This window comes from Colletotrichum spaethianum (assembly GCF_022836535.1).
Source record: "Colletotrichum spaethianum MAFF 239500 DNA, contig70, whole genome shotgun sequence".
NCBI classification, from domain to species: Eukaryota; Fungi; Ascomycota; class Sordariomycetes; order Glomerellales; family Glomerellaceae; genus Colletotrichum; species Colletotrichum spaethianum.
Genome location: NW_026054840.1, coordinates 132,138 through 146,785, shown reverse-complemented (window position 1 = coordinate 146,785; position 14,648 = coordinate 132,138). Strand labels below are relative to the sequence as shown.

At 40.1% G+C, this 14,648-nt stretch overlaps 2 protein-coding genes across 2 annotated transcripts; both read left to right on the top strand.

Moving 5' to 3' along the window:
* Positions 1-8,080: 8,080 nt before the first annotated feature.
* ColSpa_12710 (MFS efflux transporter aclA) lies at positions 8,081-8,556 on the top strand (the record flags this gene model as incomplete). Its single annotated transcript, XM_049278922.1, has 2 exons — positions 8,081-8,137; positions 8,242-8,556. The coding sequence occupies 2 exons, from the start codon at positions 8,081-8,083 to the stop codon at positions 8,554-8,556; spliced, it is 372 nt and encodes a 123-aa protein (XP_049134879.1).
* A 485-nt stretch (positions 8,557-9,041) lies between these two features.
* ColSpa_12709 (uncharacterized protein) lies at positions 9,042-10,610 on the top strand (the record flags this gene model as incomplete). Its single annotated transcript, XM_049278921.1, has 1 exon — positions 9,042-10,610. The coding sequence occupies one exon, from the start codon at positions 9,042-9,044 to the stop codon at positions 10,608-10,610; it is 1,569 nt and encodes a 522-aa protein (XP_049134878.1).
* Between the last annotated feature and the right edge of the window lie 4,038 nt (positions 10,611-14,648).

Below are 14,648 nucleotides of genomic sequence, written 5' to 3'. Positions count from 1 at the left end.
AGATAACCCTAACCCTAACCCTAACCCTAACCTAACCTAACCCTAACCCTAACCCTAACCCTAACCCTAACCCTAACCCTAACCCTAACCCTAACCCTAACCCTAACCCTAACCCTAACCCTAAGTAACCCTAAATAGAGGTAAATTATAAGGATTAGCTACTGTTTTTTCTATTAAGAAAAGAAGTTATTAAGTTTTTCATCTTAAAGGTAAAACTAGTATTTATTATAGATATAATTAGTTTAGATTACTTTAGTATAGTATATATGTTTCTAGTTAAAGTACTTATAGTCTTTAAATACAGGTTCCTTTAAAATAAATACTATTAGTTTTTTATTAATTTTAGTATTATTTATTTTATAGAACTAGACTTTTTAATTATTCTTATCTTTTTTATACTATATTTAGTACTTAAAGTAGTTATTTTTAATAAGCTAAGCCTTTTTAACTATTAGGTTACTACTAAAGTTAATATATACTTATATAGCTATTAGTTTATTTAGGTTATAATAAGTTAAGCGTTAGTTAGTTTTATAGAGCTATACTTCTTTTTTATAAAAGACTTCTTATTTAAGGTCTAATTTATTAAAGGATTTTTCTTTTTTTAAGAATAGTATAAGTATAATTATCTTAGTTCTTTTTTTAATATTTTTATAAGATATTAATTATATAAAGGTTTAGCTTAATCTTCTAGGATTTATAAGTTACTTAGTAGCTTTTCTATTAAGCTTATTTAAGGGTTTAAACCTATTAATTAATTCCTTATATTCTTCTTTAAAGCTTATTCTTTTACTAAGTACCTTAATTAACTCTTAAGGTATAAGCTTTTTAAACCTAAGTTATGAAAAGGAAAATCTAGGTTATTATAGTTACTTTTATCTTATAGCTATTATTTTAGTAAGTTTCTTAGGTTTAGTGTTTTTTTTCTTTATAAGAGTATTCTTAAAATTCTCTTTAAGTACTTATTACTTCTAAAAGTTCTTTTAAGCTTATATATATAGTTAAAGTTATTCTTTCATAACTTTTAAAGTAATAGGTATATAAAGGTTATTTCTTTTACTTTATATAGCTTTTTTAGCTTAGATAAGCTTAGTAATTAGTTATTAGTTTTATTATTTTAGTTATTAAATTATAGTTTAGTCTAGGTAGCCTCTTTTCTAAGTTTATTAAGAGATTACTATAGTTTTATGTTTAGGCTATTATAAATATTATCTTATTTACTCTTTTTATTTTTAATAAACTAAATAGTTATTATTAAAGTAAGTAATTTAGTTTCTTTATTTATAGAGAATTTTTCTTTTTACTATATTAGTTTTTTTAGTACCTTTAGGTATAAGTCTGTTCTAAAGTTATTTAGGCTACTTATAGTCCTTAGCTATATAGCTAGGCTTCTTATAGTTATAATATTTAAGGTCCTTTAAATCCTAGTAGTTTTAATAAGGTTTTTTAGTTATAATACTAATATTTATAGGCTTATTATAATACTTATAAAAGATACTTAGCTTACTATATTACTAGTTATTTTATTAATATAGGTTAAGTTATAAGTTCTTAGGTCTTTATAATATATACTTTTTACTAGTATTTAGCTAAAAGTAATATATTCCTTTTTTCTTTTACTATTTATATAGCCTAGTATTAACTCTAACTATAATTTCTATATATTATAAGAAGTTATTTAGTTAATTAAGCTTAAATAGCTTATCTTTTACTTTTTTCTTAAGTTCTTAATAGAATATAAAGATCTTAGTGTTATTAGTGTAATTAAGTTATATATAAATTCTTTAGAACTTTAAAGTATAGTTAATAGTTAACTTAGTTTATTTAAGGTTTATTAAGTCTTTTTTAGTTTATTATTTTTTATTTAGCTCTTAGAATAAGGATATTAAGGTATACTTAAATCTTATAAAGCTCTTAAAGATTTACTAGGTCTTTAAGTTATAATACTTTAACGTTTTATTATTTAAGTAGTATTTTAGGTAAAGTTTAAACTAAAAAAAGACTTATTCTTTAAAAAGAATACTTATATAAATAATTATTTTAATTTTAATATAGAAGTTACTAAAATAAAATATTTAATAGGTCTTAACTTATATTAAGAATCCCTTAAGCGTCCTAGAGGTCTTATTATAAGTAGTAAAAAAGTTAAGCTTAAGTTTTTTTATTTATTTATTAAGGTTAAAATAATGTTAATAGTAGCTTAAAGAGTATAAACTTCTTTTTTAAAGCTATTAGTTTATTAGACCTTAGTTTAAAGTTAGTTAAAGAGTATTATACTATTATTAAATATTTATTATATATTTATAATATCTTTATAGGCTTTTTTAAGTTATTTAGCTATTTTAGTAATATTTTTTCTATTATTAAAAGATTTAACCTAGTCTATAAGTAAGTAAGTTATATAAGTTAGTAAGCTATTTTCTTATTATACCTTATAGCCTAGTATTTTAACTATTTATATCTTTATAAGAAATAGGTTAAAATGAATAAACTTTTATAATACTATAAAAGAGTAAACTATTAACTTAATACTAAATCTATTAAATTCTAAAATAACTTTAATAAGCTATACCTTAGAATCTTTAAAAGTAAGGCTTTAGATAAGCTACTTTTTTAGGTTACCTTTATAGTAAATTTCTAAGAATTCTAAAACTTTTAATTTATATTTAAATATCTTATTAAATAATTTACTTATAATTTTACTTATTTTAGCTATATCCTTATAAAGATATAAAAGGCTAGTATATACTGCCTTAAGGTATAATAAGAAAGTAGCTTACTAACTTATATAGCTTACTTACTTATAGACTACGTTAATACTTTTTATTTCTTAACTTAAGCTTATAGGTTTAAAAGATATAATTACTTTTTTTTAGATCTATTAAAAGATAAAGTTAAAATAGCTTTAAAAGATATCTTTTATTATTTAGTAAGTATTAAAGTTAACTAATTAAATAAAAGTAATTAAAGTATTATAGTTAAATATCTAATAATAATATTTTTTATAATAAGTAATTAACGTACATGTATAGTAAGCGGATTAACATAGTGAGTAGATCACTTTCCCTTTCTTTTTTACCTTTTCTCCTTATAACAACTTTTCTCTACGTATAACTATAGAATCCTCTTTAAATAAAAGCTGTATTATTTTTGTACTTAAAGCTATCTAAAAAGACCTAAAACTATCTATATAAAAAGTAGCTTTTATCTATAAGATCTTATTCTTAACCCTTAACTATTAATATATTAGATAACTACTATAACAAGAAACGTAATTAAAATTAATAAAGATAACTAAACTAAACGAAATAATAATTCTTAAATAAGTTATTAACCTAATTAATTAAGGATTTCTATTATAACTTAATAATATATAAGATATAGCTGATTATTTCTTTAATAAACGTAATATAATATGTGTTAGACCTTGATAGGCAAAGAACTTTATATAACGTTAACTATAACTAAAGACGCGTTTTTAATATAAAATTAACTATTAGAGGGTATTAGCTAAGGATCCTGTAATTATATAGGCTTAGTTTACTTTTATATAAAACATAATTATAAAGTATAGAATTTATAATAATAATATCTATAATTTTAATAGAATAGGCTTTTTAATAAGAAAATTGTTATATATAAAAGTTATTATAACCTTTAATTACTATAAAAGGCCTTATATAAAGTAGCTTGGTAATTATAAATAGGTTTTTGTTATTTAGGGTGTATATATAGATAGCTAGGTACTGCTTTTGTATGTTATTGTTAAAGGTAAATATTACTTTTTCTTATAGTATACTAATAGCTAATTTTTACTTTAATAGTATATTTATTTTAATAAAAATAGATAGACTATAAATAAGATTAGCTTAGATTAGCTATAGTATTTTAAAAAAATATAAAGTCTTATATAAAAGGTATTAAGTAGCTTTTAATTCTTAATAGCTATAATAGCTATAAGTCTACTAAGTTTAATAATTATTATAAGAAATATAATATTATTACTTTTTATATATTTTTTTATTTATTATATAAGCTATAGCCTCTTAATATTAGCTATTTTAGTTTACTAAAGGTATTATATAATAAAGAAATTAAGAAAATAATATAAATATAAATTATATATATTATTAAAAATAACTTCTTTTTTACTTTTAAGGTAACCTTTTTTACTTTAATAAGTAAAACAAATATATAAGTTAGCTTTAAATAGGTTAACTTTATTTCTTTTAACTTAAAAGTAGTTATTTTTAATTTAGATTTTAAGCTTAAAACGTTAATATTATTTAACTTATGTTTAAGTAGCTAAGGCTCTTAGGACCTAAAGACATTAATTATAATATATAATACTATATAAAGCTTTATATTACTTAAAAAAAGAATTACTAGTTATTAATATAGCTTATTAACTTATTTATATAAAGTAGTTAACTTATAAGCTAAAAGTATTAGTAAGTTAACATATAAACTAGCTCTTATTAAAGCTAAGTACTATAAGCTTTATATAGTAAATAAGATATTAAGTAAACGTTAAAGGGCTAAAAAAACCTAACTATATCTTAAAGGGTCTTTTAATATAGTTAAAGTAAAGGTAATCTAGGTAAAAAAGGGTATTATTAATGCTAGAGGCGAAAATGTGTATTAGGAGAGAGCTTGTACAAAGGGGGGTAAATTACGTGGTTAGCAATATAGTAATTATAAAAAGACTAGACATAATATATAAACATATTAGGTAGTTTAAGAAACCTTTAAAAAAGAGGATAATAAGTAGTTTTAATTGATTTTATATAATACTACTAAATTAACTTATAATAATAGTAGAAAGGTAAAGAAAGGTAATCTACTTACTATATTAATTTACTTACTATATATATATATTAAAGTTAGTACTTCATAATAATAAAATAAGTCTTATTAGTAATCTTATTAGTTTATTAATATTTAGTAATTAGTTAAGTATATTTAAGTATAAATAAGTTATAGCTTTATAATAAAAAAATAATTTAAAAGTTACTTATAAAAAAGTAAATTATAAAGTTAATTACTAAAAAGCTATAAAAGGTTTTTATTTTTTTAAAATAAATATCCTTATATCTTAGTTTTCTTTTTTAAATTATTTTTATTACTTATAATCCTAAGTAAAAGATTAGTTTTACTAGTTAATAATTTTTACTAAAAGATTATATTAGATTACTAATAATCTAACTAATCTATTATATAACCTTCCCTAGTTCTTCCGTTCTAAGCCTAGTTCGTGCCGTTAGCCTGTATACCTGAAAGTCTGGCTGCCCTGTTGGCCGCTCCAGGGGTTCGCTTCAGGCTGCACTAGTCACCAACCGGATTTGGGTCGTAACACATATGCTTCAGAATATACTGCACACCTCTGGGTACGATTGCAACTCTTAACCCTAATCTCCGTAGCATCCCTAACAGGGAGTGTTATATAATCTGAGGACACCAAAATGTATTTTATTGTGACAGACAATGTTTTAAACCTAACCTGATTTGAATGTTTGATCAAAAGAGAAATATCGCTCTGTTGAAGGTGGCCAAAATGAAACTCAGATATCATCTCTCCCCGTTGGGGTTTTGACCCACTAGTTAACCTAACCCTCTGCACCCACTAACACACCTGCCAGAATTATTGGGAACTTTGTCATGATTGAAGTACCTCGCTATCGTGAAGACAGGGGTGTTGAAGCTGGCAGCCCGCTCGTTGCCGTCCTTGTCCGGCTTGTCGTAGTACCAGAAATTCCAATGCGTCGGCGTCGAACCGATACAGGGGCCAGCCTGTTTCTTGAAGGTATCCTGGCCAAAATCCGCCATTGCTCAGCCACCGCCGTTGATGAAGATAATGTTGAGGAAACCCTTGTACTCGTTCCTGCAGTCGCCAACGGGCTCCTATTGTGGCGGCCAAGGGCGGTTGTCGCGGTAAATATCGACGCAGTACGTATACTCGCCCGTGGCCCATTTACCGCCAAATTTCCAGTTCATAGAGTTATTCGAGTCTGGACCGTCGCAACTGTGAATAGTTTTGTTGAATGCCTCCAAACACTTGTCCTTATCGAACTCAGACGCGGTTTCGGTGAGCTCACTCTTGAAGTTGCTCTGGTCTGGAGTGCCCTAATTATACGTCTTCTCGATACTCCAACCAACGGCGTGCTCAGGCGCGTCAAGGGCGTTACGGAAGTTTTTCTAGTTCCTACCCAGAAATGCTGGGTGTGCGTATTTATAACCGTTCTTCTGCTAACACTTCAATTCGTTAACCAGCCTGCAACTGTCGCCCTCTTTGCCGACTTACTCAGCTCAGCGCTTAATTGCCCGTGCATATGAAGCAATAGCGGCGTGGCCTTTTTCGTTAGGATTAAAGTTTTTTGTGAAGCTGTCGGGCATAGGCATGGCTATAAATCTGCGAAGATGGCTGGTGTTGTCGCTGGGGCAACTAGGCGGGAACGGAGTGTCTCGTGGGTTGGGTCAGTAACGCGCCACGGCTCGTGGGTCTGCCGATTCCCACAAACTTGAGTCGTAGATGTTATCTTTGCGCTGTAGATCTTCGTACTCTTGCAGAATTGCCACCTCTTCCTGCGTCGGTAAATATGCCTCAGCCTCTATCTTCTGTCGGAGCTCATCATGCTCTGGTGAGCAATGTGTCAGCTATGACTGTAAAGCGCACCTGCTTGAGATAATCATTGAGGAGAGATGTTTCTTACCAACCGCAGGTGTATCCGGCTCGAAGAACTGCAATTCCGGTTGCTCTTCATCCGGTTAATTTCTGTGTCCCTGCGGATCGCAGTGTTTCTATCGGAATCCCTTTCAAGTCCACCTATACCAATCCGCAACGCTGTCGAAGTTACCGTTGGCATAATGAAGCTTTCAAGTTATGTCTTTTTGCTGCAAGAAATACATATTCGGTCCTCTATTTAACGTCACTGTTCTTGCTCACATCATTGACGACGTCTTGATAGCGTCATTGATGCCAATTACCAAGCTGTTGAATATCTTTCGGAGTTCGGCTGTGAGCGGCAACGCCTTGGATAACCAGTGCTGGGCAGTATTCCCAGGATATCCCAGTACTTTTGTTCAGTGCATGCCTTGTCGTCATCGGTGTTGGATTATTGCTCATATGCATTGAAGACTACAATGCTGTCATCTGCCATGTTGTCGTTCAACGTTAACTGGATGGACTGGCTAAATAGCTGATAGCTATAATCTTATGTTGCTTATTCCTCTTGTTTTCAAATATAACAACTTACTAGTTAACATGCTACCTAGCCTTTTAGCAATTTTACTTATTAAATAGCCTACTAGCTGCTAGCTGTACTAGTGTACCTAGCTCGGCATCACTAGTGGCTTCGGTGCCGTAGGCTTAGAGGGTGCTATATTTTGCAACTGTAGATCCACAGGCATGCTAGGCAAGAAAACTAGCAAGATTGGTGTTTGCAGAGGAATGAGAGGTTGCGAGTAGGACATAAGAGGCCGTATTAGGGGGGAGGAAGAAGGAGGCGCTGCATGACCAGCTAAAAACGCTGCGTCCGACCGTCCGAATTTCCTAATCGGGCAATTCCTAGCCTACGAATGAAATCCCCCTTTGTCGGAGCCTCCGCAACGTGAAATACCCTGATCGCAGGGGCAGACCCCGAGAAGGGCACGTCTTTTGTTTTGACAAGAAACTGGCTTCCTAGCTTTTTCTTCCCCCTAAGGTAACTGTGGTCTCCGAAACCAAGATCATGGGAGTGCCAGCAAGCAGGCAAACATCCCGAAACCCGTCGACACATATGGGATGGCATCATCCGAACACAAACCTGACGAGAAGAATGTGGCACACGACCCGAGTTTGTCACAAAAAATGTCTGAAACCATGCAAACATATTTGGCCAGCGGTGCGAAAGACCACGACGCGCCCGGCGGCAACACCTTGAGTTCTTTTACAAAGGAAGCAAGTCCAGAGTCTCCGGGAACTCCAGTGACCAGCGACAGCAAACGCCTGGCCCCGTTCAGGCGGCACTGGGGATAACGGGCTCTCCTGGCATCCATCAGCCTCGCTGGTCTGCTCACAGCTCCGGAGGGGACCATCACATCGATGGCTTTTCCCTTTATTGTCCATGAGTTCGGCGGCGGCCACCTCTACATCTGGATCGTGAATGGATATCTGTTCGCCATGTGAGTACATGCTCGGGCGTTTGGGGTTAAGGGACCCCCATATATGGACCCAACTGACCAGGATAACCCGTCTCCTGCTAGCACGGCGATGCAGCTTTTGTACGGACAGCTGGCAAACGTCTTTGGTCGCCGCTGGCCCATGCTCATCTCAACCGCTCTGTTCGTGCTCGGAAGCGGCATTTGCAACTGCGCAATAACATAGCGACCCTCATCGTCGGCCGAATCATTCAGGGCATCGGAGCCAGCGGCACCGTCGTCCTCATCGAGACTATCATCTGCGACGTGGTGCCGCTGAGAGAGCGCGGCAAGTTCCTGGCCATCATCATGAGCATGATATTCTTGGGCGCTGCGCTTGGTCCCTTCTTCGCCGGCCTCATTGTGCAATTATCGAGCTGACGCTGGACCTTATACCTGGTGCTGCCTGTGGGCGGCACCTACCTCTTCTCTCTCTTCTTAGACGTTTCAAGGGGCTTGTTGAGCTACGCGGATTCACTCGAACCATTTCAGAGCATCATGGACCAGGCCTGCAATCCTTCCGAGAAGTCGGGACGAGGCCTTGTCGCATCCTTGAGAATAAAAATTGGAAACGTACTGGGCATTCTGAGAGATGATAGCTAGTCTGTACCAACTCTTGGTTGGGAAACTCATACCCGAGACTACTGGCTGTTTTCTTTTCTGGGTTACTCCTTATACCCTTTTACATTACCCAGAAGCCATTCACATTCTAGTGACTTACCACACTGAATCCTGCTGGCCAAACTCTTTAACTAGATCCCAAAAGAAGACTTTTTGCTTTTAGGCGGGAACGACTGCTCCACCTCTTTCCTTCCACTTTCCACCACCATCGAATACCAGCATCCTGCACCAATGCACAAACCATCATGGGCTTCCTCGTGCTTGACGAAGACTATGAAAGTCAAGCCCGGGCCAAAACCCAGACGTCTCAGTCACCCGACGGCATGCTGCGCGGCAACCTACAGTGCGACATCACGCTGCCGCTCTTCACTAACCCTCCAGAGAACCGCTTGGCTTGCCACGAGACCGCTCAGGAGACCGCGTACGTCAGCGCTCACATCTCGTACAGCATCCACGCCTTGTACTCGCAGCTCGCCGCCCATGCTGCTATCACTAGCCATTCCTCCGCGTTGGTAGCACCTGAGGGTATCGCGCTGGGCATCAGGATCGCGCCGCAGTCCTTTGACATTTACCCTGACTGCGACCACCGCAGGTACCACTCTCGGCGTCTCCGTTTGCATGACCCGGAGACCCTGCCCGTCCTTTCCTTCGTACATAAACTATCTGTCGAATCGGCAGGCTCTTATAAGGGGCTCGGCAACTTGTATGACCTCCGCCCTCTGTCACTACTCGTCCCGTTGCAATGCATGGCCGCCCTGCCGAACCTCACCACGCTCATGCTCCCGTGGATGTGGGAGAGGCCTATGCCTTACGCCACGCCCAGCACGCCGGTGCGAGAGCACTACGCTCGACCCTGGGAGGGAGCCCTTCGGGACGCGAGGCACGAATTTGGCAATGCGATTTGTGAGCAGGAGAAGTTCCTCCGCGGCAGGCGGATACCGGTGGGTCTGAAGAACGCGCTACTGCATTTCTGGGAGCCGGAACAAATCTCGGTGGAGGATCAGAGCGTCGCTCGACCGGATCTGATATATCCGGCCGAGAGAGATCCCCTGAGCGTGGGGTTGTGCAGGCTGGCCGCACATCTCAAAAGGCTCGACCTCCGTGCCCTGGTTACAGAGGACTTGTTCCCTACTGCAGGGGTAGAGGATCGGCAGTGGTCATCTATGCAACGGCTCCGGATAGAGATCCACCCGCTGCGCCCGGATGGGATGTGGTACTTTGTCGGTCCGCGTGGCGAGGATCCTTTGCGTAGTGGTGGCTCTGGGGACAAGAGAGAAGGCGGTTTCCGAGTTTCTGAAACTATGGATTACCCCCGCGAACACGACATACCTGAGGACAAAGAGATTGATGAGGAATTCGATGAATATCCAAACGGTGACTCTGAGTTCGATTACTTCCCCGATCTGTTCCGCACTGAGCCGCACAGAGAGAGAGTCGAGCCTTTGCTTGCGCGGTTTGCAGCGGCGGTGGCTAATATGACCAGATTGGAGGACGCCGAGATGTTTGCACATGTATGGTGGACGCCATCGGAGAGAAGAGAAGAGGAGTATGCCGGCGATGCACCGTACGACAACGCCAGCGTGCACAGGTGGGGTGTGCGGTATCTTGCTGGCCGTGGTGGCGGCGACAACGGCGACGGCGACAGCAAGACGGCGACCACGGTGGTGCAGTGGCAAGTCGGAGACTGGAGACCTAGTACAGCGGTCATGGAACTTTTCGAGGCGCTCGGGACCCAAGAGTGGCTTGATTTCGAGTTTAAAATAGGCAGACCCTGGCAAACTACTGATGATATAATACAAGCTCGATTGTTTTGATGTTAGACAGGTGGCGTGATTCAGGAATACGCACTTTTTTCCTCTCTAGGCTCTCTTCCGGTGGATGACATGTCATTTCACTAAGAAACAGCTCCTTTATTTTGAATAGATCGTTGATTTATTCTGAATAAATTTCTCACTGTGAATGGGCTGTAATACATATGCCATCAGATTTTGTGTATTATTTAGCTAGCCAAAATCCGTCTTAAATATGTATCCGGCTTTCACCCAGATTGCTACACTTTCGCTAAGCGCAAAGCCACATCACCTACTCAACAAAGTATTTGACACAGTCAAGGTTAAGCTCGTTCACCCAATGCTGCGTGTTAAAATAGAACAAGGCCTTTTTACACGGCGTCTACGTCTCGTAAAAGTCGTCCTGGTCATGAGGATCAGAGAGTCGTGTCAGCTAAGGCTCTGAATAATTCGAGACGGTAGACTTGGGGCTCTATTTTACCGGCATGGGACCGGCACTCACTGTGCGACCTGGTTGCACTTGAAACTCGACAACAGATTGCCGACGCGGCCATCAGCAATCTATCGGGTTTGGGTTTGGTTTTTGTGATCGGGTCAGTCGAATCGCCGTCTTTGCATTGTGACATGTCGCTGTTGGCTCTAGTGGGCTCGATCGATGTATATGATTGGCAGGGTTCAAGCCTGCGGTGTGGACTCTTCGGTGATCACGCCGCCCATCGGGCATGTCCGCACCGGGTTCGTTTTCACCCATCATTATCAGCGATCCGGCAACCCCTCGATGCCAAAATTTGGCGGGCTGGGCCGATGGCATGATTCGATGGCCCAAGTCCGAATATGATCAAACTCGCCAAAGCACGGTTCTAACGGCTACAAATCTTTGTTGTCTCCCTTTCATCTGCTGAAGCGAATATGCAAACATCTCGATTACTCTAGTCATAGCCGCCACCAGTTGGTTAGTTTTGCATGTTTTCACCTATCAAAATTTTCATGTCCTAGGGCCCAAGAAGTCATTGAACAGGTTCTTGCGGAGGCTTGACTCTGGTGACATTGAGACTATCAACCTCCCACGCTTTCGGGTGTCCGTCCCAGAAGATGCAGTGGGTCGTGTTTGTATCGTTCCTACGGTTTGAATCAAGACTCAATAGCTCTCCGATGGCTCTGGCATACGCATAGGCGCGGCGTTGCCGCTCCCAGACGTAGGCGCAATGCAGGTGGTGAAATTCGCCTTCGTCCAGGGCCTCTGATCCGGATGGCGGCCGCTCCAAACGGCTTCCCACCTAGTATATCCAAATAGAAAGTATTGTTAACTCCAGCCATCTACTGGCGGTAGAGCTGCACATCATGGTACCGCGGCGACACTTAGGAGCTCATAAATAGGTTGTAGAAGCATTCAGCCGCCTCGACCTGCGCCCACGATGGGCCACACTCCAGTCCCACGGAGATATTGCATTAGTTCCTCCCGGTTGGTTGATTGGTCAAGGTCGAAGATCTGAGTAGGCAGAAAACGGAAACGAGCACAGCGACCAAGCAGAGGGCGACCTGAGTCTTGCAATTCAAAAGGCTGCGTAGCCGTTGACGGCCACTCTCTTGGCGGCCTATAGAGGGCTCAAGCATGAGCGAGTCAGTGTTGTGAGGCTATCACTCTGTTTCAGTTAGTAGGACTTGCTATTAGGGTTCAAATGTAAGCCTGGAAAGAAACTCCAAGCTAACAGTGCAGTGGGAATTGCAGGATACTTCGGCTCTGAAAAAGGCTCCAGGGCCTCAGGTGTCGCTCTATACTCAACATTGCCTTTGTATTGCCAGGGTATCGCCCAAAGCCCTCAATGGACTAGTCTATGAATATTCAAGGGTGCTCTGTATGCAAAAAGTTTCCGGACGGTTTGCTTGTGCATATTAATACGTGGGGTGTATTCCTTCACTGAACATCTGCCGTGTGTCGCTATTCCTGGAAGCTAACACGAATGAATCCTCTCGGGTTTTCGTCCTCTACAGACTGTCTTCAACTCATATAGACTGCAATAAATATCTGCTGAACCAAACCCTCATCACTGCCATTGCAATCCATGAAGCCGAAAAATCCATGGTCCGGACTACCGTCTCTATCAACTAAGGCGTGTTATAGCGGACGACGCCACAGAAAGACTAGCTGCTTGTACTGTGTCCCTCAGTTGTTCGACCCGATTATGCGGATAAGCTTCGGTTCTTGTGGCCCCTTTGGATAGCCAGAAAGACTGACTGGTCTCTTAACTCGCTGGTAGATGCACATTCACTATTAGCTTCCGCCTTTGGATCACTACCTCTCATCAGCCAAGATTGTGCGTCAGGCCACATGCATGCAGATGGCCTTAACGGCCATGGTGGTGCTCGTCAGCCTGCCCATGAGCCGGCTCACCGACTCCCCACCATCCAGCTGTAACGGCTTTCTGCTGATGAGCATGGCCGTCCGGCACCTTTACTTCGGTTTCATACGCAGCTATAACCAGCTGTGACGCTCTGCATCATACTGAAAATATGTAGCGTCGGGACGCTCGCTGCACACACCATGATGTCCGAGATCATGCCTAGCTTTTCAATATTGGGTGAAAGCCTTCTTGCTGCTGCCGCTGGCTTTGATTGTCAGAAGCATGATGAATAAGTTAATTTCGCGTGTCCCTGTTGAGTTACCGATGGCCGCATTAGAGCAGATACTGGTGACGATTGTGGTTCCACTTCTGCCTTCGTACTGCGAACATCCTCTTTCCTAAACTATTTCTTGACAAGTGTGACGTATCCTGGGCAAGGTTGAAGTATGTATTATCTGCTGCGTATTTTGCTAGCCGACCGGCCAAGCCAGTACCCTCGCTAGCCATCTAATTGCGGCTAAGGCGGGAGGACTCGTCCTGGAAGGATCGAGTTACGGGGTAAGCCTTGCTTATTCCGCCCTGCAGTCCCGGGATTTGTCAAACAAGCCCTTCTTGTGAGGATCGTCGACCGGGCCGACCCGGCCTTTGAGCATTAAGGCAGACGTGGGATTTTGGGGATGTGGAAGACTTGAAAACGTGGCTCCTCCTTGCTCGTCAGATCTGGAGACGGTGAAAGTTGGTTCGTGGTTCATGCAGCATACGGAGACTAGCCGACTAACAAAGTAACAAAGACCTGGTACCCATATACGGCGCCAACTATAGAATTTTCTGACTCGTCCTTTGTAGGAATGACAGCGAGCAAAACCCCTTTCCTGATACAGGACGTGGTGGAGGGTCGGGGCTACGGCTACGCCAACGCGGTGACTCTCTTCTTCATCAACGACACCAGGGGCAACATCAATCCCGGGTCCCGGACTTAGTGGAGACGGAAATGGCATCCCATGCAGGCTGGGCCTCTGCCGCCACCATCAAGGTTGGAATGAGACATAGCGGGGGCTCGTCACTGTTGTCATCGCCACCCCGGGATACCACCTCGCTCTGTTTGCCGACGAGTACATATGTTGTATCCGTCTGTCTTACTCATTCGCTACATCTTTCCTGTACTTGGATCAGGCCAACCCTTTGAGGTTTATTCCTGGACTAACACGGAGCCCTTGCGCAGATATTCTCCGAAACCTAATCGCCTTAGCAAGCCATCAGCTTCTGGAGGGCAACCGTTAGCACTGACTGACAACCGGTCGACCACTGAGCGATACCGCGTCTACGGCGAAGAACCGGGGAAGCAACGCTTCTTCACTCCACGTTCAACATCAACGACACCGAGGCCTACCATATATCTGGCCTGTAAGTCACCGTACCCACTTTCCGACCACCCCCCACTTCCGACCACCTAAAAATCCCTCATCGTCAACCTCATCCTCCAACTTCCAACTATCACAACTTTTTCCATACTTATCCAAATGGCCTCATCTTTCTAGGCTACCTTATTTATAGCCTAATGGTCCAGTATACCGAACATGAGCTTAATCAGGCGCTGGAGGCTATGGCCAATGGCGTTAGTCAGCGCCAGGCAGCTCGTACCTATGGCATCCCAAAGACTACCTTGCAAAACCGCATAACTGGCACCCAGTCAAGGGCATCAGCTTTTTCTGACTTCCAG